This window comes from Mytilus edulis, chromosome 7, assembly GCF_963676685.1.
Source record: "Mytilus edulis chromosome 7, xbMytEdul2.2, whole genome shotgun sequence".
In the NCBI taxonomy this organism is placed as follows: domain Eukaryota; kingdom Metazoa; phylum Mollusca; class Bivalvia; order Mytilida; family Mytilidae; genus Mytilus; species Mytilus edulis.
The window spans coordinates 78,581,404-78,607,806 of NC_092350.1; the positions used below are offsets into that span (position 1 = coordinate 78,581,404).

General features: G+C 32.0%; 1 protein-coding gene across 1 annotated transcript; it reads right to left on the bottom strand.

Annotated features, from left to right (window-relative positions):
* On the bottom strand, positions 1 to 26,373 carry LOC139482334 (protein saal1-like). The gene is made up of 12 exons (XM_071266174.1): positions 26,243 to 26,373; positions 24,238 to 24,389; positions 23,622 to 23,717; positions 20,817 to 20,900; positions 19,200 to 19,279; positions 13,912 to 13,971; positions 12,877 to 12,992; positions 4,559 to 4,682; positions 3,682 to 3,764; positions 2,356 to 2,523; positions 1,284 to 1,594; positions 1 to 348 (listed from the first exon to the last, which is right to left on the bottom strand). Exons 1-12 carry the CDS (start codon positions 26,307 to 26,309, stop codon positions 64 to 66), a joined length of 1,626 nt encoding a protein of 541 aa, XP_071122275.1. The 5' UTR covers positions 26,310 to 26,373; the 3' UTR covers positions 1 to 63.
* Positions 26,374 to 26,403: the final 30 nt, after the last annotated feature.

Sequence of the window (26,403 nt, forward strand, 5' to 3'; positions counted from 1 at the left end):
TTTCTTTAGTGTTCTTTCTAACCTTTATTACTAATTAATTTGATTCTTGTAGGAATATTAGAACTATGTATTATTTTGACTGTCTGTATTGGAGTTTGATCTGTCTAAGTTTCTGCCTGCAAGTGCATCAGCAGTAATCCTGGCCAATCGTTCTTTCTTATGTTTCGCTGCTAAATCTGTTAAAAGTTCTGTTGGGTTAAATGCTTCATTAATGGACTCCTTCATTGTCAGAACAAGATAGTTAATTCGACATCTACTACAAGAATCATTGAGATATGACAAAAACTTGGTTACATCTGTCTTTTGTGTTTCTTCTTCACTTTCATTTTCACTGTCACTATCTATCATCTGTATAAAGTAATAAAAACATGTTATTATTGAATGGGAGGTAACTCTACAAATCTATCATCCTTTCATAATTTCAGTTATCTCCCCTTTTATATGTGGCATCAAAATTTAGCTGCTAAAATTGTTGCTGCAACAGAAACAATATACATCTTGTATTCAACATACTGGTAAGTGATGCTGAAAATGTTTTATACAAAGAAAGTTTATATTTTGGCAAGCAGAATGCTTCACTTAATTACATTGTATGTAATTGTTCTGTACAGAAATATTACATTTGTTTAATTGTTATAATAATTAATGTAATCAATATGTAAAATCTTGTACAAAATTTAATTTAAATCATTGGGCGTCATTATGGACAATAAAAACTTTATATTTTGTATGTACTTTGTCCTTTTTATGATTTCCATAATTGACAATTTTTGTATGATGTTTGTAGATCTGCTGTGTATATAATGATATTGGTTGTCAAGTAAGGAATGGTAGTTTTCAGTTATCTAGATTTATTGACTACTCCTCCAAATCTTTTTTTTGTAAGAAAGCGGTTATTGATGAATACCACTTGCTGTAAATCATAGGCTATTGCACCCTTTTCAAATAAATTGATTTTTGGTGTTTTAACACTACTTTTAAGCACCGCTTTATTGCTACTTCTTGGAGACCAGTTTTTATTGTTGGAGGAAGCCAGAGTGCCCGGAGAAAACCTTGACCTTCGATAGGAAAACTGACAATCCTAGTCAATTAAGATTGGAGTAAAGTGCACCAGTACGAGTGTGGTTCTAACTTACAACCTCAGTGTTGACTGGCTAGTGATTACAATAGTAACTACTTAGACAACTCGGCCACCGATCGTAAGATGAAGGTCAGCAATTAAAGTGCAATTTGTTTTGTATGTGGTAATTAGAGTTCTACAGAATCATAAAATGTAAACTTACCAGCTGCAGAGTGAACATATAATCATAAACAAATCCCTCAACAATGTGGTATAAAATCTCTAAATGCTGAAATTCTTTGTCATCTCTTTGTTTTAATCCTTCTTTAATTTCACTATTAAATGAAGATTCTTTGTCAGTATCAGAAGCATGATCATTGTTTTTACGTTTCAAATCTGTCTTTTCCACATTTCCACTGTTCTCACATAATAAACGTTTCTTTTCTGATTGGTCAGTTGTTGACTTTTTAATGTCTTGTAGCCATGGATACAATGGTTCTAATATTTTTACAAACACTCGTATTAATTTCTCATCTAAAACAGAGCAATAATAAACAATTTTATCAAACATTTTCAAAACTATGTTAAGATAATCTAAATATAAAAACTTAAATGGATTTTTTTACATCAACGAAATCTATTTATAGACCATCTTTAACTAATTTTGGTATCCTTTTGCCCTAAATACCCATTAAACATGGAAGTTTAGCAAACATAAACTTTCTATTTTAATTTTATCTTAAAGAGTCAATGGAATGAAAGCCCAATCATAAATATATATATAAATGAGTCTAGCAAATCTACAATTGAAGTTAATTCTGTTTTCATTGCTGTATATCAACTCGTCTGACATTCTTCTTTTAATTTAAGGTTAATCATACCATATACTGATTGCAAAATTTTTATAGCAGGACAAAGAGTTTGTGTTATCCAAATGTATGTCAGCTTGGTATGGTCAAGATGTTTGGTAAAGTTAACATACTTTTAAGAGAGTTATCTCTCCTTAACCATTTTATGGGGTTATTCGTATTGTGGATTATATATTAGTTTGATTGTTCTCTTGGTTTATTGTTACCATTCCATGTAGATGTGTTTTGAAGAATACAATTTGATTAATCTGAACATTAGTTTATTATCTATGCCAGAGTTGAGCATCAAATGGTGGAGGACCCTGTTAATTATTGCTTATAGCAAAGATTAATAAAACGAACTCTTTCAAAATGATTTCTGCTCACAGCATTATCCATCAATACAGGTACAATTATTTCATTTAAATGATGTATCTTTAAGGACACCTTTTATGAGTCTGTTAGATGTTTCTTCATTTGATGAGAAGAGAATATTTAATACTGAGAGTGCTGACGCTATACAAGATTCTTTATTCTCTATGCCCACTATTTCATCATCACACACTGTATTAAGATACTTAACCAATGGCTTCTCTACAGCATCAGCACAGGACACTGTTCAAAGAAAAAGATTTATTCAGAAGCAAATTATAATAAAAGTCATAACAACATAAAAACTTCAATCATACCATATTGCATGATGTGTGGTATGACATGCTGATATACTGCATAGCGGTTTATTTTGGTGGGTGTAAAATTTGGAGTATTTCATTGAAAAAGGTATACAAAATGTTTTGGCAGTTATTATTTTGGCTGATTCAAAATTTTAATCAATACCTTTGCATGTACACTTTTAAATTGGTGGAATTAATTTTGGCTATTTTATTTATTCCGCCAAAATAAGCGAAAATGTTCACCCAGTGAAATCAACCCGCTATACAGTATACTGTAAGTAACCTAAGAACTTTATCGAAGTGTATTATAACTAGTATATCTTTATTTTGATTCTTTCATGTACAGTTGTACTGGATTTTTCACACTCACTGTTTGCTTGCATTGTGTGTTGGTGTATTTTTACATATGTATAATAAATTTATTGTTCTTTCAATTCCATTTTGTCAGTTCATTTTGAAGATTGTTTGAATATGAAACTGTCATTTAATGTTTTGCCAGGTTTATGGTTGCATTTTATCGTCTGGAAACACACTAGTCTAAATTTTTTATTACCATTCAAGGTCACCAAAAACTTTTACAAATTGCACTAACTAGACCCAGATTTTGGGACACGTGAAACAAAATTTCAGACAATAAAGTTAGGGTTGTATAATTTATAAGGGTGACTTGAAACACATTATTTTTTTGTGAGCTCTAAGTGTTAAAAAATTTGATTACATTTATAAACCATGTACATTTCATTATAATACGTTATTTTGATTGGCTAAAAGGGATCTTGAGTCATTCTGAAATTAACCTTCATTTCAGAATGAAATGTTGACACAAGCTTCCACATTAAGTTGCAGGTAAATGAAAGATATCTGATAGAAAGGAGTTTCATGATCTTAGCAAAATAAAATTGTAATTATAAGCATTGAATGCTTCTTTTAGTAATTTTATAGGGTTGTAAAAGTGGTGAATGTGCACACATTTTTAGAAGAAGCACTTCCCTGCTTCATACAAACTGTACTCTGGTCATGGTCAACGCTTTTAAACCCAAATAAATTTACAAAAAAGAAGCACTCAAATCTTTTTTGTTTGTCATTTTCTACTTCTAACCTAGTGCTTCTGCTCCAGCATCTGTTGTTGACAATAACTGTAAAATACGGAAGTAGATTTCTAATTGTTGACTGTGACTCAATCTGCAAAATACATATATCATTGGTGAACAGCTAAATGGTCAATCATTTATATAGAAATGCTATGATTGATAGAAACAAATAAAAAAAAAAATCACATTAAAATACATTCATCCACAAATTGTAGCTAAAAAATAATTGATAAGTGGTCAGACAGAAATCTTTCTCTTTTGGTAATTTGAATCACTTTAAAGAATTGAAACATTGCTTATCCATTTGAATAACTGAAAGAGGAGGGGAGACAACTCTTACTGGATAATTTTTTAAAAAGAAAATCTGCTTAATAATACCATTTTAAAAGTTATGTTATTTTATGAACTGTCTCAAACTTTATATCACAACTGAATTTGTGTTATCATTTTTAAGCCCTGGTGTTCTTAACTAATACAAGCATTCTGTGAGTATTGCATGGCAATATATTGTCCCCTACCAGTTAAAAATTCACTGTAATGCAATAGTTATCGATTCGACTATGTTTACTTATTGTAGATCTTTTCTTAGTGAAAACATTTGCTATAAAGTTTCTGTTATTCAATTATGACTGATCTAATAGGTGAAGCGATTTGCAAACAGATTTTTATTTTCATCTTATGTTGTGCTGTTACTCCACTCTCTTAGTTCAAGGAGAGGGTTGAGTGTAACCCTGGAATATTCTTAATGTGCCTAATAGTTTTTTGCTTTTAGACATATTTGGTTTTTTTTGTTCTGTTTTAAGCTTAAAAAATAATAATAATAGATAGCCTTTCTTGATCTCATCACAAAGTAAAATTGACTATTAGCAGAAGATATATAGTTACCCAATCTGTTTTATAGCCTCTAACAGAGCCTGTACAAATTCTGCTGTGGCCCAGTTTTCACACATGTCTTCTTGTAAATCTAATAATACATCTACAAACTCTCCTGTGTTCTTTAATAAATCAACTGAAAATATATAATAAAACAATTTCTGTGATAAGGACATTTTTTCATATGAAGGAAGTTTTAGTTAGACTAAGAATATACAGTGTTATGTCATAAGTGTTTATTGTTAGGATTTGAATCATCCAATAAAAACAGAATTGACATGTTTGTAATATATTTCAACTAAATCAAATTTAAAAAAAATCATTCAATTTGAAGCCTTTTTAAAACTTATTCCAAGTCCTCATTGAGCATGAAGCTTTATATAGTTACGAGAAAACCCAATCATCAAAACATACATGGTTAATTGTTTGTCTTCAACAAGAAAATATTACCAGAATATGTTTTTTGATTTTTTAGTTTATGAAGTCTTGATATTTGAAAACTAGTATAGTAAAGATTGAAAGAAGGATTGATTGTTGGTTGCTTAACATCCAGTGGTAAATATTTCATGTATGTTCCAGACCATTGAAAGAAGGAAAAGCCCCCATTAAATAAATCTGTCCCCAGAATTCAAAGGTTCAGAGATTATCTATAGCTTATTGTCTTCAATGATTCCAATGAAATACCATGTTTTCATTTAAGGAATAACTGTAATATTTTTTTCTGCCTATGAAGAAATAACATAAAAGATTTAGTGTATGACAGTGAATTGCTGATCTTTATGTCAATCACAAAAAGGCCTTCAATATGGAGCAGTAACTCTAACCTCACTTTAGTTTCAGCCCTAGACTATATGTCTCTTTACATTATCTTTAAACACATACCATAGATATAACCGTACATCTATTAATGGAATGACCGTTTCACAAATGATATCGGATATGTTCCTTACGTCGTAACTACAATCCCCTTCCCTTTCATGAATGTGACCTACCGAATTAGACTATTTACCAGATTTGTTATCACATAAGCAACACAACAGGTGTGGAGCAGGATCTGCTTACCCTTCCGGAGCACCTGAGATCTCCCCTAGTTTTTGGTGGGGTTCGTGTTGTTTATTCTTTAGTTTTCTATGTTGTGTCATGTGTACTATTGTTTGTCTGTTTGTCTTTTTTATTTTTAGCCATGGCGTTGTCAGTTTATTTTAGATTCATGAGTTTGACTGTCCCTTTGGTATCTTTCGTCCCTCTTCTATTAAAGTATATCAAAGCTCAATGAATTAATTATGTTTGAAAATGTTTTGTACAAAATAATGAGGAGAAACAGATTTTTAAATTAGGAAGAATTACTTCAAAATTGTGCTGAAAAACAAGCAACTCCTAAAACATGTAAAGATGTGAATATTTTGGTTATGCTTTTCTCAAAGTGTTAAAGAACTCTGCTTTACTTGAATCTTATTTTCTAGTTTATGCAAGTGTAATAGGTTACTTTTGTAGGAGTTCAAAAATATCTGAGGTTAGCACTTCTAATACAACCACAATCATAAGAAATTAATATTCATTTAAGGTGAATATAAAATAGATTGCATATACAACCACATTGTATAGCTTCACTAAAATCTTCTCAATGACTTTTCACAGACAAAGCACAAATGTAAAATAAGGAAGGCAAGATTCAGGACTATTTCCAAAAGAACAATGTGTGAATACATGTCCTGATTTTTTACATCCAGGAAAACTTGACATAAATCTATCTGACCCAAACTAAGTCCTGACATACCAAAACTAGTACATCTAAAGTCAATACCACCTAAACAGTTTTCTTTTATTAGACAATCTACATTACAGTCTACCTCACATGACCCTACATGTGCTTGACATTTTTTAAATGAATTAAACAGGATATTTCTTTAATGTCGCAAAAAATTAAAAATTGCATTTTATACCTCATATGACTTATGAAACATGTAAGTCTAAGGTTTGTTCATATTTTAAAATGCATGTGCTTGTATGTGTCAAAACATGATAGATCCCACCCCGATCAGCATTAAATAATGACCTTTTGTTCAAGATCTCCCAATCAGGAATCCAATAAAATTTCAAAACATTTTTGAAAATTTACAATGAAGAATGAAATATTGCCTCTGGACACCAAGTTTTTCACCACCTTAAGTAGTCTTTCCAATTTGGATCAGAATCAAAAAAGGACCTGTACCTGTTGATGGTCTTTCAATCCTCATTAACTAAGAATCCTATTTGATGGTCTTCAAATCATCATTCCTGTTAAGTTTGTAAACAGTTTTCCTTGAACACACGTTGAAGTGTCAGAGAAGAAGATTTTTGAAATTTAGCAAATTGTAATCAAAGATTGACTCCTGCAGCCATGTTTTTTTTTGCCTCATTGCATTCAAATGTGAATCCTTCAGATTGTACCAAAAAGGTCTATCTTGGTGCTTAAAAATAGAAAACTTTACAGATGATTGACAATGAACAAAGACAGTCAACAGCTAATTCAACACCCTTTAGAGCAGGTCACCAAAAAAGCCCAAATATATTTCCACAATACTGTGGATTCATTTATTTTCATGGGTATCAATTTTCGTGGATTGAGGCAAACTTGCATTTTCATGGGTATTTGATTTAGTGGTTTTCCAATCTCTGCCTAATTTGTCATTCAGTAAACATTGAATTTGTGGTTCACATGTACCCACAAAACCCGTAAAAATTGGTATCAAACGAATAATAACAAATCCACAGTATATTTTTTATAATTTTGTGAATTTTATTTTAATTTTAAAAAATAGTTAAAATAAAAACAGTGTCTTGTCTTATGTACATTCAATCCATATCTGTTTCTTTCTACTTATCAAACAATTATGATTGTTGAAAAGTGTCTTATGTTTGACACATTAGTTTTCTAGGGCATTGCACAAAAATGAATTGATAAAAAGCTCTTTAGATATGATAATAAAAATTCAGTCAACATTTTATAAGTAGGAATGTATCAGGATAGTTTTCAGCAATTTTCCCCATTTACAGAAAATCAAATTATCATATTGAAGCTAGAAAAAAAACATTATTTCCAGATACTAATGCAGCTGATTGGCGCATAACTCTTCCATGTAAACAATGATCAATGCATTGTATTTTTCACATGCTTATTTAATAGATACATGACAATGAAGTTCAAATTTCACAAAAATTTAGTTAATTTTTGTTTTATCCTATTTGCTATTAAATCCTGTGAAACAAACTTTAATTGGAATGGCCTATAAAACACTGCAATTGAAAATATAAACGAAGCTTAAACTTCAATAAAATAATTTCTTCAACTGGCCTTCAATGATGAGACTCTACTCAATTTTGTGGGTCAATTTCTCGTCTTTTTGTTAATATACTACTAACCTATTTTATTTGTAAAATGTAGAACAGATTTACATCAGTTTAAGAATAAGTCGAACAAATAAGCGTCATATACAGCAGATGGCGCTGTTTTACATTTTATTTATAAAATATCCCTTCCCGGTCCACAAATAACTACTCTAATATATTTGTAAGAGCAATTTAACTAACAAGATGATTAATAAAAAGACATAATCCAATTAAAGAATTCCATAAAGGTATGTTAATGGATGTCAATTGAATTGAAACTAGAGACTTCCAAGATGTTTTAAAATGTCTGTTGCAATTCTAATATCATTATTCATAAACACAAACCCTTGCCCAAGATACATAAATAATCATTATTAATCATTCAGCAATGGATATCAATTACAGCAATTCAACAAGCATTAGCCTTTCAATAAGGGCTAGTCGACTCTTAGCTGATGAAAATGGAAAGTGCTCTCGCTTTGTAGATTAATTCATTTACTAGAATAGCCACGTGCATCAATCAACAAATTTAATCACACACGTGAGGTCACACGTTATGAAGTAGTATATATCATTTAACGTTGTTGTTTATGAAACTCCAGAAGATTTGACTATTTATAGATAAAAGTTATCCGTGTACCAATATCATGAATATGCATGATTAATGAACAGGCAAAATCTAATTGCTAAAAAAAAGAGGACAAATTCGATACTCTACGGGATTGAAGGACATTTACTAGGTTTGGATTGTCCTAACCAATCAATAAACTTTGATTATTCACGTCTCGTAATATCTTCCAATCAGGTAGCAAGAAAAATTCACGCACTAACTGTCCATCGTTCAATTCTTAATATCGACTCCTAGGAGTCGATAATGAAGAATCATTTAATAAAATACAAATTCTCAAGTACTGCACAAAACAGTTTTTATATCTGTTTTTCATTACATTAAATCATTACACAACTAGGCAAAGTCTAGCTTGCCACTATGAAATATTTTGCGTTTTTGTAATAATTAGTTACTATCAAGTACATGTAATAAGTTCTTCTTTTAATTACTTGTCAATATTTTGGCCCAATGGTTTCAATTAGAAAACAATGAAATTGCTGACGGGTCTTGAGGAAAGATGATGTTGCGTCCCAGGGTAACCAAAAACTCATCCTGCAGTTCATCTGGTTTGATGACCGATTTATAAACTTTTATTGAGATTATCAGTTCAAGTGTTTAAGATACTTTTCAGAAAAAGACTATATAAATTCAATCACTGATAAGCTAAGAATTTGTCCTTAAAATTATATCTCAGTAGTGTGTTTGCACTTAGCTGTACAATTTCTTTATAAATAGTAGTACGTGACTAAGTTCAAATGAAAATGTAACAGAGCAGCAATGCTGTATAGAAATGTCAATATGGATAAAGGAATTGGCAGACTTTGTTGACATTCCTTATAGATTGTTCATTTTTTATGTTCTTTGTGTTAGGTAAAATTATTTCCACTTTTTTCCTTGGGAAAATTTCATACAATTTTAATGATTTCTGCATAAACTATGAATATTGTGACTGTCTTGTCTTACACACCAGTTGTTGTCTGTCTAAAAACTGTTGCTTTCATTTAGTTAAAAAATGAACTAATCTTAATGGATATCATTCTGTTATTCTAAAGCATTCTTTAAAGTTTTTGATATATCCACTGTAATTGTGATCAAAATTCAAAATATATGATCAAAATGGCATCCCACAAAACAGAAAGACACCCAGAGGATAACATAAATGGAGATGGGGCATCCCACAAAACAGAAAGACATCCAGAGGATATCATAAATGGAGATGGGGCATCCCACAAAACAGAAAGACACCCAGAGGATAACATAAATGGAGATGGGGCATCCCACAGAACAGAAAGACACCCAGAGGATAACATAAATGGAGATGGGGCATCCCACAAAACAGAAAGACACCCAGAGGATAACATAAATGGAGATGGGGCATCCCACAAAACAGAAAGACACCCAGAGGATAACATAAATGGAGATGGGGCATCCCACAAAACAGAAAGACATCCAGAGGATAACATAAATGGAGATGGGGCATCCCACAAAACAGAAAGACACCCAGAGGATATCATAAATGGAGATGGGGCATCCCACAAAACAGAAAGACACCCAGAGGATAACATAAATGGAGATGGGGCATCCCACAGAACAGAAAGACACCCAGAGGATAACATAAATGGAGATGGGGCATCCCACAAAACAGAAAGACACCCAGAGGATAACATAAATGGAGATGGGGCATCCCACAAAACAGAAAGACATCCAGAGGATATCATAAATGGAGATGGGGCATCCCACAAAACAGAAAGACACCCAGAGGATAACATAAATGGAGATGGGGCATCCCACAGAACAGAAAGACACCCAGAGGATAACATAAATGGAGATGGGGCATCCCACAAAACAGAAAGACACCCAGAGGATAACATAAATGGAGATGGGGCATCCCACAAAACAGAAAGACACCCAGAGGATAACATAAATGGAGATGGGGCATCCCACAAAACAGAAAGACATCCAGAGGATAACATAAATGGAGATGGGGCATCCCACAAAACAGAAAGACACCCAGAGGATAACATAAATGGAGATGGGGCATCCCACAAAACAGAAAGACACCCAGAGGATAACATAAATGGAGATGGGGCATCCCACAAAACAGAAAGACACCCAGAGGATAATATAAATGGGGATGGGGCATCCCACAAAACAGAAAGACACCCAGAGGATAACATAAATGGAGATGGGGCATCCCACAAAACAGAAAGACACCCAGAGGATAACATAAATGGGGATGGGGCATCCCACAAAACAGAAAGACACCCAGAGGATAACATAAATGGGGATGGGGCATCCCACAAAACAGAAAGACACCCAGAGGATAACATAAATGGAGATGGGGCATCCCACAAAACAGAAAGACACCCAGAGGATAACATAAATGGGGATGGGGCATCCCACAAAACAGAAAGACACCCAGAGGATAACATAAATGGAGATGGGGCATCCCACAAAACAGAAAGACACCCAGAGGATAACATAAATGGAGATGGGGCATCCCACAAAACAGAAAGACACCCAGAGGATAACATAAATGGGGATGGGGCATCCCACAAAACAGAAAGACACCCAGAGGATAACATAAATGGAGATGGGGCATCCCACAAAACAGAAAGACACCCAGAGGATAATATAAATGGAGACGGGGCATCCCACAAAACAGAAAGACACCCAGAGGATAACATAAATGGAGACGGGGCATCCCACAGAACAGAAAGACACCCAGAGGATAACATAAATGGAGATGGGGCATCCCACAAAACAGAAAGACACCCAGAGGATAACATAAATGGAGATGGGGCATCCCACAAAACAGAAAGACACCCAGAGGATAACATAAATGGAGATGGGGCATCCCACAAAACAGAAAGACACCCAGAGGATATCATAAATGGAGATGGGGCATCCCACAAAACAGAAAGACATCCAGAGGATATCATAAATGGAGATGGGGCATCCCACAAAACAGAAAGACACCCAGAGGATAACATAAATGGAGATGGGGCATCCCACAGAACAGAAAGACACCCAGAGGATAACATAAATGGAGATGGGGCATCCCACAGAACAGAAAGACACCCAGAGGATAACATAAATGGAGATGGGGCATCCCACAAAACAGAAAGACACCCAGAGGATAACATAAATGGGGATGGGGCATCCCACAAAACAGAAAGACACCCAGAGGATAACATAAATGGAGATGGGGCATCCCACAAAACAGAAAGACACCCAGAGGATAACATTAACAAAAGTCTTTAATGGTGTTTTACAATAAATATGCTATAAGGAGTCAAATCATTTTGCTTTAACTGTCTTGTCTCTGTTCTATTACAGTTTTCAAGATGAAAGACAAAAGAATGTTTCATAGACTCAAATGGGGAAGGTCTAGATCTAACTAGAACATTAAAAACATGGAAATATCAAATGTAAATATGGAGGAAATCTTTAGACAACCATATAATTAAAGGTACACAACCACAGCAGTTTGCGTACTTTCTGTGAAATATCCAAAGAAATGGGTTGAAAACAAAAATGTGTAATATTTTTTGTGGACAACTTTATTTTACTTTTATTTTTACAGTCATTGAATCTCAAATAACTTTTATAATCAGAAAAGTGTGTGTGATAGAGAAAATGAGCCAATCAAAAACACCCATCTATAACACAAAACATTTGCCTCACTGTCTCAAATAAAAATTTGTAAGAGTTCCGCTGAACCAAATGTCTCGCCTACTTTATGAATCTAATAGTTTTAGGAACTTTAACTGCAGATTGGATGTAATGTTAACTGGAAGAGAACTACGTACATAAATAAGTAACATACAGAAAAACAGGAAATACATTTTTACAAAATTTCCTTCTAGATACCGTAGTAGCTTTTGATCATAAACAAGCTTCTCGGTGTCCTAGTTTGGTAGAAATCCAGGATAGTTTAAGAAAGTTATTAAAATTTCATAAACTTAAACAACAGAGTGAATGTAATGTTAACTGGCAGAAAAACTAAGTCCATTTATAAGTAAAATACGGATAAACCGGATTTTATTTTTTACAAAATTTATTTCTGGATACTATCTTCTGATCATAAACAAGCTTCTGTCCGAGTTTTGTAGAAATCAAAGAAAGTTCAAGAAAGTTATTAAAATTTCAAAACTTTAACCACATAGTGAATGTTTGTTGACATCGCCACCACCGACGGAATGTAGGATCGATATTACTTGCTTTTTCAACAGAAGTCAAAGGCTCAACAAAAAGGTATACAGCAAACTACAGTAATTTGATCTATTTTGATTTTGAAATTTGACAAAAGCAGTTATGAGTAATAGACTCCAAGCAAAGAGAACCTCACCATTTGTTGAACTCTGAAGAATGAATATGATGTGATCATGGAGACTTTCTGAACTGTTAATGACCTCTAACCAACTGGACTTAGCCTGATTACATGATAAACAAGTAAACATTAACCTGAAACAAGAATAGTGAGATTAAATCAATAAACTAGCCTCATGATAACATTCCAGACTTTCAAAATAACTGAAAACATTTACTTTATCTTATTTTCGTTTTAAAATTGTCTTGTTTTTTGAATTTCTACATGTGTTTCAGTGACTTTTCCTCTTTTTTTTAATTTCCAGTAGCCAAGTATTTTTCCCTGTTTATTGTTGTTAGGTTTCTGTCTATTTCTATTCATACTTTTAAATATATTAAAGTCAACAAATGTGTGGTCTAATGATTAGTAAGTCTTAATAGAATTACAAAACAGATAAATGTGGTTCATAACACTACTGGGAGATAACTCTGTAAAAATTAGCAATGATCAAATTAAGTGTTTGTCAAACTGCAATATATCCAATACATTTTTTTGGATAAAGTGTGTGGTTCAAGTTTTTTTTAAATTTTATATTTTTGTCAATGGGTCAAAATTTAATGAAACTTAAACGAGCCAAATTAATTTTAGTCAAGGTGTTTGGTACAAATGTACCACCTTAAGTAGTCTGTCCAATTAGAACTGATCTTGTTTTGAACTAAATGGATTTAGAAAAAAATGAACCGTATTGGAATCAAAGATCATATAAATTGCAATTTGACAGCCCTAGGACAGTTTTGTTGAAATCAAGAAGCGGTCACGCCAGCAAAATGAACATTTTTTACTAACTTATCCCAAACAACCCTTGCAATGCTTCCTCAACATGACTGTTATCTTTTTTTTATATTATGCAAACCTCAGAAAATGTTCAAATTAAAACATTGAAATATTGGAAAACGTTGGCTGTATTGCCTCAGACTATCAGCCGTCAAACTTACAGCAGACGTCAGCCAATCAAAAGGGCCATTACATGTCTTATTGCATTATAATCATATGCATTACTTTTCAAATCATTACCTTGTTGTTTCAACCAAAGTAGGTGGGTCTCTCCCTTCTAACAGAAGTAAAACCATTTTCCTGAAATAGATTTAATATCTCACTTTAAACTAACATTACTGGTACTACATTTGCACAATTCAAATTCACAGCAAACTAATTGTGGTATTCATATATTTTTTTCCGTTTATTATTTTGTACACATACCAAGCCATTAGTTTCCTTATTTGAATAGTTTCCGATTTGTAATTTGGGGGTCTTTTACAGCTTACTATGCTGTATTGATTTTGTACTATGTTGAAGGTGGTATAACATATAGTTGGTCTCTCGTGGAGATTTGTCTCATTGGCAATCATACCACATATCCATATTTTTATATCAATCTTATGAAAAAAATAGAAAATGAGCAACAGTATCCACTCATTGCTGTAACAAGAACAATATTTATATCTCTGAAAAATTTCTAAGAAATTCCTACCGAAATAATCTCAAACTTTATTTAGAAGTTACCAGAATAAACAGCTGCGCCATGAGCGCATGATACACCCGACGTCTTGTGTGGAAGTTTTATGCAATAATCATAAATAGTTTCTGAGATAGTTTTAAGCATTAACCATATATTGTTTTTGAGACACAGCGGGGACATGTGAAATCCCCAACCCTGTTTTTTTTTTACAAAAAACTAAATATCACTAAAATAAAATTTTGAATCAAAACAAACTAGAGGCTCTAAAGAGCCTGTGTCGCTCACCTTGGTCTATGTGAATATTAAAGGAAGCAGATGGATTCATGACAAAATTGTGTTTTGGTGATGGTGATGTGTTTGTACATCTTACTTTACTGAACATTCTTGCTGCTTAAAATTATCTCTATCTATAATGAACTCGGCCCATTAGTTTCAGTGGAAAATGTTAGTAAAAATTTACAAATTTTATGAAAATTGTTAAAAATTGACTATAAAGAACAATAACTCCTAAGGGGGTCAATTGACCATTTCGGTCATGTTGACTTATTTGTAAATCTTACTTTGCTGAACATTATTGTTGTTTACAGTTTATCTCTATCAATAATAATATTCAAGATAATGACCAAAAACAGCAAAATTTCCTTAAAACTAACAATCCAGGGTCAGCAACCCAACAACGGGTTGTCCGATTCATCTTAAAATTTCAGAGCAGATAAATGTTGACCTGATAAACAATTTTACTCCATGTCAGATTTGCTCTAAATGCTTTGGGTTTTGAGTTATAAGCCAAAAACTGCATTTTACCCCATGTTCTATTTTTAGCCATGGCGGCCATCTTGGTTGGATGGCCGGGTCACCGGACACATTTTTCAAACTACTAACCCAAAAGATGATTGTGGCCAAGTTTGGATTAATTTGGCCAAGTAGTTTCAGAGGAGAAGATTTTTGTAAAAGATTACTAAGATTTACGAAAAATGGTTAAAAATTGACTATAAAGGGCAATAACTCCTAAAGGGGTCAACTGACCATTTCAGTCATGTTGACTTATTTGTAAATCTTACTTTGGTGAACATTATTGCTGTTTATAGTTTATCTCTATCTATAATAATATTCAAGATAATAACCAAAAAGAGCAAAATTTCCTTAAAATTACTAATTCAGGGCCAGCAACCCAACAACGGGTTGTCCGATTCATCTGAAAATTTCAGGGCAGATAGATCTTGAACTGATAAACAATTTTACCCCATGTCAGATTTGCTCTAAATGCTTTGGTTTTTGAGTTATAAGCCAAAAACTGGACGACGGACGACGCCGGACGACGCCGGACGACGGACGCCAAGTGATGAGAAAAGCTCACTTGGCCTTTTAGGCCAGGTGAGCTAAAAAGTATACAGATCTTTAGATTAATATAACAAAGAAGTGTGTAAAGTTTTAAGCAATAATCAAAAATTATTTTTGAGATACGGCACGACATGTAAAAAAAACCTCCCCTGTTTAACAAAATACTCAATAACTCCAAAATAAAGTTTTGAATCATCACCAAAAAGTATACAGATCTTTAGATTAAAATAACAAAGAAGTGTGTAAAGTTTTAAGCAATAATCATAAATCGTATTTGAGATACGGCATGACATGTAAAAAAAAACCTCCCCTGTTTAACAAAATACTCAATAACTCCAAAATAAAGTTTTGAATCATCACCAAAAAGTATACAGATCTTTAGATTAATATAACAAAGACATGTGTAAAGTTTTAAGCAATAATCATAAATCGTTTTTGAGATATGGTGCGACATGTAAAAAAACCCTCCCCCTTTTTTACAAAATACTCAATAACTCAAAAATAAAATTTTGAATCATCACCAAAAAGTATACAGATATTAAGATTAATATAACTAAGAAGTGTTTAAAGTTTTAAGCCATAATTAAGAATCGTTTTTGAGATACGGTGCGACATGTGAAAAAAACACACCCCTGTTTTAGTTACAAAGTGCTGTAACTCAAAAAGTTTTAATCTTATTTTCACCAAAAAGTATACAGATCATTTGACCATCATAAGAAACAACTATATTAAGTTTCATGAAATTTGGATAAGTCCTTCTCAAGTTACGGTGCGACATGTTTACGCCGGACAGACAGACGGACAGACAGACGGACGGACGGACAGACGGAATGACACCGGACATTTGTATACCATAATATGTCCCGTCAAAATTTTGACGGGCGTATAAAAAAATATATTCCTGCTTTGCCATTTTTATACTTTGACAAAGTGAAGACTTGGAGGAAGCTAGTGAAATGACATCCTGATCACTTTACTCTTTGACTTAACTATACCAAGGATATAACAAGTGTACAGAGCGTACCAATGAGAAGGTGAATGCCAAGGGATATTGAGCAATTTTCTAGGTCTATCTTTACAAGCAAAGTTGCACTGTTGTCAAATGTATATACTCTAAGTAATAGTTATAAAGTATATCATTTTCATCAAGGCCTCAGAGGGTGTCATTGTACATAACACTTTTATCAAATATATTCATGCAGTTAACTAAAAATAAATCATTGTCCTTTTATCATTTTGTCAATTTTGTAGCTTATGTAATATACACAAATGTCGTCAGTAAGTCACAAGATTAATCAGTACAACAATGAACTACTGAGATAAAAAATTATAGTTCACATATAGTTTTGTAGTATATTGTACTACTATCTGGAGCAGGACTTTGAAACTCTATTGCTGGTTATTGTTAATATCTTTGTTGGAACGGACAGATAGACAAGGTGATCGGAAAATATATGTCTGATAATATGTACCAACAACCAGATGATATATTCCTTATTTGAATGCTAGCCAATATCTTCAATGGCTACAAAGTTTAATTGTTAATCAATAAAAATCTAACCTCATTCAAATATAGCAAATTATTATCAGATAAGGCTTTTTGTGTCGTTCGGTCAATGATCCTGTTTCATCTTACAAATTATACTTAGTCATTGACAATACCTGTATGAAAGTGCTTACTGTAGAACAGTAACTGATTATATTATATATATAACTTCTATGTTATGGTTTTCAGACATTCACAATTCAATAGTTTTCTTTTTGAGTTTTTGTACTGATTACAGACAGAATGGTGTATAAACAAAGATGTTGGGATTGTAAATTAAAGTCTAAGTATTTTTAACATCAAACTATTTTATGAATATCTTGAAATAAAATACCATACTATTTTAGGTTACAATTTCTTTAGGAATATTTGACCTCAACATTTTTGGTTGTGAAAAGGCCCTTCTGAGTTTTTTTTGCTCTCCAAATTATATTTGTGGCTTTCTTATAATCTAACCTTGGAATAGAATTTAATTATAAAACAGCCCAGGCCATGTAAAAATTTCCAACAAATCAAGGCATAGCATAAATTATTTCTTTAAATATGAACATCTAGAATTTCCTTTGAAACTGATGTATACACTTAACTTATGTAAAATAATATGTATCGAAACATGTACTTTTATGCATCAAAGTACTATTGCACTATACTATATACATGATATGTAAAGTACATTTAACATGATAAAGCTGACGTAGCCATCAACTATATGAGTACAAGACAGTATAAGGACTTTTTTATGATTTTTCCAAGCGATCACATTCAAATGTCATGAATGTCACAGTACAATGTACTTTGATTCAGAGGTGCACTAACATCCAAGCCAAGGAAAATGTGATCTAGTCATCCTAGGACTCTGAACTCACTGTCAGTACATTCTCCCAAGTTGACACTTCCTGTCTCTTATAATTTATTTTAATGTTGTAATCCTTAGTACTATTGTAATAGGTTTAGTCCATTTCAATTGATTCTTATGTTTTGTGGATTGTTTGTTTGAAAGCTTTAAAACATGTTAATCTTATTACAATTGTAATGCCTGGTTGTTATATTGGTTTAATAGTTGAATATTATTATTCACATTAATTAAATATAACCTTGTTGAAAGTGTAATAAATTTTTTATATGAAACAATAAAGTTTTACAAAGTCTTAGTAGCGACTGCAAGCTTGAGTTGTCTGAGTTAAAACACATTTTTTAAACACGATTTCCCAACAATGATAGTGGCCAAGTTTGATTTCATTTGGCCAAGTATTTTCAGAGTAGAAGATTTTGTGAAAGTTAGACAACAGATTTGACAAAATTATTGATGACTGAAAAACTATAAACATGAGACTGAATTTAAATGTTAACAATGGAAAATAACTGAATGTTGAAAATAGAGACAAGAATGCACACGCTGAAATGTCTCGCCTTTTTTACTAAACATTGATTTTATGTTAATAGTCCTAAATATAAAGCTTTACTACAACTTTCACATAAACTTAAAAATATCCAAGAAAATGAGGTCAAGGTCAGATAAACCTAATGAGATATACATGTACACCTTATAATCATTCAATACACCAAATATACTTTTTCAAAATTTTGATCTTGAAACTGTCTATCGGTCACAAGCTTCTGTCTTAATTTTAAAACAATCAATGGAGGTTTGACTAAGTTATTGATGTCTAATAAAAAAACTTTAACCACAGACGGAACATAAAAGTTGATGTCACCATCTCCACTGCCAACACAATCTAGGATTGCTAAGCTTGAATTTCTTGATTCTGGTAAGTGACTTCTCATTTTTCTTGATACCAGTCAGGCCCATACTTATTTATATCCTTCAGTACAATTCAACCAAAACATCATACATTATCTTTTAATATAAAAGTCATTTCTTAAAAGTATATTTATTATATGTTTATGAACTATTGTAGATATTCATTTATAATGTACATATATGCAAAAACTTACAGAAGTTGTTGGTTCTTTGATAAACTTTCACATATATCTGAATCACATGCCATGTTTCCAAGTATACCGACACATATTTCCTGTAAAATAAGTAGCTCATGGTGAGGCATATCTCAAAGGAAAGATAAAATGAACACAAAATAAAACTAACAAAAGACACATACACATAAAGTCACAGTACTACAGGTTGTCAATACCTAGGTTTGGGAATTGCACAAGGTCATGTTTTGCTCTGACTGTTAATGAATGACGTCTTTACACAAAATCCGTTGGATGTTGGATCTGTACTGATTGATATTTTAGTCTTAGATACATGATTTTTTTAAAGTTGTTAGTAGCTATAAACTAGTGTCAGTAACTGTAAGTACTCTCAGAAAAGTACTTGGTGTATTTTTTGTTGTTAGTGTGTATAAATATCCTGTCACGTCCAGTCTGTGTTTTTGTTAGATGTTTTTCTGCTCTGTATCAATCTGATGAGTTATGCCATTTTCAACGGATCTTTATACTTTGTTATGTTGTACTGTAATATTACTCCCAGGTTAGGGGATTATGTTTAACCCCTCCACATTCTTAAAGTGCCTATCCATAAGTAACCTTGAATTCAGTTGTTGTTGCTTGTACATGTCTGTCATATTTGTGTTTTGGTTTTTTATTAATTAGGCTGTTAGTTTTCTCAATTTAATTGTTTCATACTTTTCATGTCAGAGCCTTTCTTTGCTAATTATACAGCATGATATTGTCCTCATTGTTGAAGACCGTACATTTGCCTATATTTGCTTACATCCACTTACACTTGAATTTTGCAATCACACCAATTCTTTTTTATCAATAAATAAATGTTTACACTAAGAAATTTGAAATCTAGATTTTGACTTATTTGCCAATCATGAATGTTATATAATAAAAATCTTGGGGAATTGTCACCATATAATTTGAAAGGCCTTGCAGTTTACCTTATTTTAAGTCATTCACCAGCTGTACCATAGCCAAAAAGTAGTTGTTTTATAAATAGAGGGGGCAAATAAAAAGAAGCAATATCTATATAAAAACCCAGAAGGGAAAAGAGTTTCCAATTTCAAATCCACGGAAACTTTTTTTGTTTTTTTTTGTTAATCCAAATTATTTTCCATTCTGTCAAAATGAGCACTTGCCCTGTATTGTCAGTCAGTAAGGTAGAAAAAGAAAGGTTAGTTTCAATGTTAAAACAGATTCAATCTGTATCTTGAACTTGACAATGATATAATTCCCCTCATTAATATGTGGTGATCAACACACAAGTATGATTTTGAATTGTCTGAAAGTGTGTTTAAAGCTGCTAAATAATAGCTGGTGATATGTACCAATAACCAAATATTTAAAAAATTTGAACTAAAAATAATGGCAAAAATAAATTTGTAACTTGTATTTTTTTTATTATTACAATGTGTGACAGTAAACCTCACACTGAAATAATTTAGTAGGGGGATCTAATCCTTAGGAGGATTTGAAAGCTGACATCTATGACATAATGTACGTTAAGATATTAAACCTTCCCCTCTTCACAATTGTGTGGCATATGTACCAGGATACAGTTAAAAGCACATTAAATGTTCAACATAAATACACTAAAGTACTCACAGTTACTCGTGGTGCCTTGGACCTTTGTATTACACCAGTTAAAATATCAACAGCTTTAAATTTTTCTAAAAACTTAGCTACATCCTAAAAAAATAAATATGATAAAAGGATAATAACAAAAAGTCATGTGATAGTCATAGAAATATAATTAGTAGCTTTTCATAAAGATTCCGATAATTTTGTAGCCCTTTTCTTTGATTTGATTTTAAATTCATTTTATTTGGATAATTTTCTGAATATTTTAGAAAAAAAAGAATTGAATACAATTGTTCATTTTCATTTTATCAATTATACCACATCTTCTAATTTTTATGTTTAAATCCAAAACCATACCAGGACTGGAAAAATGAGCAGTTCTAGCAAATGTTATATTTAATGTAACAAATGTAAAAAATCAAAAACTTATATTGGTGCCTATCAAGGTAAAATATGCATTTTGACATCTTTGAATTTAATATCTTTACTTCATAAAAATTGATAATCAAATTGGCGGCCCATCATCTGATAATCAAAAAACTTGTACAATTAACCTTGACACATTATGATCATCTGACAAGAGTGAATAGATATCAACTATTTTTTTTTTCATAGCAAACTCCAAGGACATAATCATTTTAATTAATATTTTTTGGCAGGTATATTCTTATTTTTCCAGCTAGCCTAAATTATGAATAAATACGGTTTAAATATTGTTTCAGTTTTTCCTTCATTTTTTAAGAAAAATTGTACAAATTCTTATCCCCCCCCCATCTTTTTTTCACATCCCTCTTTTCCTTATTTCAAAAATAATCTCAAATTTCTAATGGAGTTTGCAACAATAACTACTCATTTAAACACATCATAAAATATCAAAATATAAAAGGACATAGTCATGGTTAAACATAATATTAATCAATAGTAACTTCTAAAAAAAACCAGCTAATCATCTCAAGACAATCATCTTTTCTGAATACATAATTTTCAAGCAATGTAAGGGAGGCAATCAAACATATACATAACAGTTCTTAAAATAGAATTAGATTACCTCCCTTACACTGCTTTTAAATTGTCTTTTAACCCTGTTTTTCCCCGTTTTTGCCCCTAATTGCTAAATGATTTGAGCCATAACCCCCTTTAACCATCCCTTTGTAGTATGGAAACTTGAGGTATAATTTCAGAGAGATTTATACACTTAAACACAAGTTATTGACTGGTAACTACAAAAATGCTTATTTGGGCCCCTTTTTTTGGCCCCTACTTCCTAGACCTTTGGGACCATAACCACCAAAATCAATCTCAACTTTCCTTTTGTGGTTTTGAACCTTCTTATTAAATTTCATAGAGATCCATTCACTTAAACTAAAGTTATTGTTCTCACAACAAATGTGTCTTCGGACAACACAGACGATGACATCATACCATTATACAATCCAGGGCTCACACTACCAGGCGACTTGGGCGAAGAAGTCGCCTTCCTGACCGTCACTTCGCTTTCCCCGACCCCCAAAAGCGAAATCAAGTCGCCCTGTTCTTGACGATACTCGCTTTCAGTCGCTTCCTCCATCGGACATTTTCAATTTTTACCAAGTTGATGAAACATCAATTTTTTATTGATAATTAAAGAAATTCAGACATAAACGATCATTATCTTTAGAAAAAGAGGTTGAAGCATTGTCTTCGCAGTGTGTAGCAGGTTATTTGATAAAAATACAACTTTTTATCACTTCATGCATTTTCGCAAGTTCCGGTGCTTGTTACTCGAAAACGTACATCAACCTAAATTTCGGCGGCAACATAAGTTTGTTACTTCATTTAAACGTGATAAAAGTTGCCTCCAGTAAATGTTTAATCCATTTATTGCATTAAAAACGTCATGTTCCTTTTCAAATAACTTGTCAAACATCGTTTATTTTTGTAAATTTTCTTGCCCGCCATTGACCGATTTCTAAACTACGGATCTGAACCGGACCAGCTATGACCATGATGACCGAAATCCGTACTTTTACAATAATTACTACGAACGCACGGACGGAACAGCTGACATAAGAATATTGATCCCAAAGGGAAAAATTACGCATTCCACACACATTAAGAAACTTTTGGTTACATCTTTGATTGGTTGTATATAATTCCCTATATTTTTTATGGATTGTTTCAAACTATTGATTAAAGTTGCTTAACTCTGAGACTATTATACTAATTTCAATATATTATGGCCCAGCTTAATAACTTTTATATTTTTTTATGAGAAACACTGAATTTCATACACAAGATAATTTTTAATTAAATTGTAATAATGATATATTATAATTTCTTTACATTTTTTAAAATTATTTTTTTTTTAGTGCTAGATATTTAGTTCCTTAGTAAAACCTGAGACTACTATAACACAGTGTTATAGTAGTCTCAGGTAAAACTTAAACAACTTTTAATTTCAAATGTTACTTTAATTGTATTTTTTCACTCAGATATGAATTGAACAATATAAAAAGAACATTATTTACATATGGCCCTTTATACTATTGTAAAATCCAAACATTGTGGCGCACCGCGCGAATGAGCACTTCTCTTTCAAATCTCACCACTTCTCCCTATCAGTTTCAAAAAGAGAAGTCACTTCTCCCTATAATTCTGAAGTAGTGTGAGCCCTGCTGAATCCCAAATTTTTGTTTAGGTCGTATAAAAAACTAAACAAAGAGATGAAAAAAAGGTTTATAAAAAAATATTGAAATTCAAATTATTGTACAATTTCTTCTGATTATTTTTTTGTGATTTTAGGTTGTTGTCTGTCAGATGTATATTCCACATCTCATTAAGTTATCTTACTGTATTCATTGACATGTCCCAGAGTTTACAGAGTTCGTTCTGTAATTCCTCATCCACATCCACACCAAACTCTGCTTCATCTTCTTTCTCCACTTCCTGTTAATTAAACACCACAATAAATAATATCAACTAAGCATTGACTACATACGACTACATTATGAGCAAATGTCATAAGATTGTCTTTTACAAGGAATAAATAAATCATAAAAAAAAACTTCAAGCCCCTCTTGACATGTTCATTTGCCCTTTTGTATGTTATTTTCTAAAAGCTTCATCTACAATTTTAAATGATTTATACAAATTATATATAATATATAGTGAAATATCCACTGGTCTTATAATCTTCTGAAATATAAAGCTTTATACAAATAATTTACATTGCTGTAGCTGCCTGATACTGAAACAAAATACCGTGAATTTTGAAGTGAGACAATTAAAATAATATATTATATCCTTGTTTTAATCATGGTGTTAATATAGCTGATAAATTTAGGTATTATCCACATTTTGGTATTGTATCTAAATTTTGAATATTGTATTTATTAGTACAACTTACTTTTATTTTGATTTCAATCAGCTTCCCAATAGTAATACAAATGATTTTTTATACACATACCTCAATCAATTTCATCAAAGTAGTGAAGAGCCAGTGTTTACTATAGGTTGTGTTGCCAATCCTGTCTGCCTCTAATGATTCAATCTGTTCCTGTAAATGTGGAGGTGGTGATGGATTACGATTACAGCTCGGTGAGCTTGGAGTATCTTCCTCTGTAATACACAGTAACATATATCATTATTTCATCATGGTAAGAATCATTTATCATGGTCTTGCTGTACAGAGCTTGCTAAGATTTTAGGATTAAAAGTGTATTGAAAAATAAGTATTTTCAAACACTGCTACTTGGAATTTTACATTTTGCCTATAAAGTTTATATGTCTTTTTACATCTTGACCATATTTCAAGTGTAAACATGTACAAAGTGACCTTTTACATTTTAAAAGTATTCAATGACAGTAACTGACGGTCACTGGTAACAATCAATTCTAATGAGACATGTAAATATGCACATTACTCAAATACAATATATTTATGTTTTTTATGAAAAAGGACTCCTTATTCGGTGCAGATTATGATAGATTCCAGTTTTAATCAATTCATCTCCCATCAGCACTTTTTATAATGGCAGCTCGCAAAACTGTTTCAAGCGCAGAATTAAACTTTTGCATCAATGCAACTTGGAAAGGAACTCTAAATATAACTTATTTATTAAAATTGAATTATATTCAGTTGGTGATTGATAGTAATTTTGTTGTTGTATATACATGTATTTATAGATCATCGTTGATCATCTCAACAAGATTGATATTCTCGCTTGAGCTGGGATGGCGAAAGCAAGAAAGGCAATCGAGTTGAGATGATCAATGATAATCTGTTTATTGTTATTTTACCTAGGACACGTTGTCAATTTCATGTCAATTTCGTTAGAAACGCACATGCCTACTTAGTTTCTAGCGATAATTTTCCATCTCAAGCGAGTAGCATAATAAGGAAATTATCATAAAAATATCAAAGAAAAAATGCACAAAATAGCGATAAATATATATATTCCAGATTAAATTATTGATGATTATCTCCCAAATGAGTCATTTTAACAAATGTGGGTTATCATAGCCATATACATGTAGGATTGAATTTTAATTATTTTAAACGCATAAAATCTTAATCTTTGAATTATACATTCCAAAAAAAGAATAAGTTGCTAGATTGATCCCTCAGACTCTGAAAAACAGCTTTTGGGAAATCACTCATAATTCAGCTTTAGAAAAGTTGTTGTCTTTTACGTAATCATCAGCTCCTTTCAATTTTTCCCTTTAATTCAGAAAAATGTTTCTTGCACAGTAAACTATATTCGGCAATGGGATATTATAAACTATTTGGGAGACACATGTAACCTCACCCTGATCAGCACCTAAAAGAGGGGCGAAAAATACCAGGGGACATTTAAACTTGTATATAAAAAATAAACTGACAAGGCCTTGACTAAAAAAAGAAAAAGACAAATAATATAACACAATGTCACAAGGCACAACATAGAAAACTTAGACTAAGCAACATATAAAACCCCACAAAAAACTGGGGGTGATCTCGGGTGCTCTGGAAGGGTAAGCAGATCCCGTTCCACATGTGTCAACCTTCTTGTTGCACATGTTAATACAAACCCAGTAAATAGTATAATTAGGTAAGGCACATTCATGAAAAGAAAACAGATTGTTACGTTATAACATAAGGAACATATTATCATATATCATTTGTGAAACAGATAATATTTCATAACAGTCAACCAATTTGTGAATATTTCAACTTCACCATATGGAAGTTTGGGTTTAAAAACTTCTTTGAGAGCAGCAACCCTCTATCAAGGAAATCAAGATAGGAAAATACAATCTAAACAAAAGTGTTGCAAAATATTTCATGCCCATCAAAGAAAGTTGCAAGACAGTGACAAAGTGTAAACTTAATATCAAATGGACAGACAATGGTAGTTTGTATCAGTTAATTTAGTTTGCTGTCATTAAGGATATTATAGCAACCAGCTTAATACAAATCAATTAGGCTATACCATTCATATTTTCCTTTTTTTCCATGCAGCTAGTGTGTTTATAAAGAACAAAGTCAAGAACGGACATACGGATTATATCCGGAATAAGTAATATAAAAAATAACTGCGATATTACGCCTTTCTTGTTCTATTCTACTTGTGCCGCACTTAAAGATTCAAAC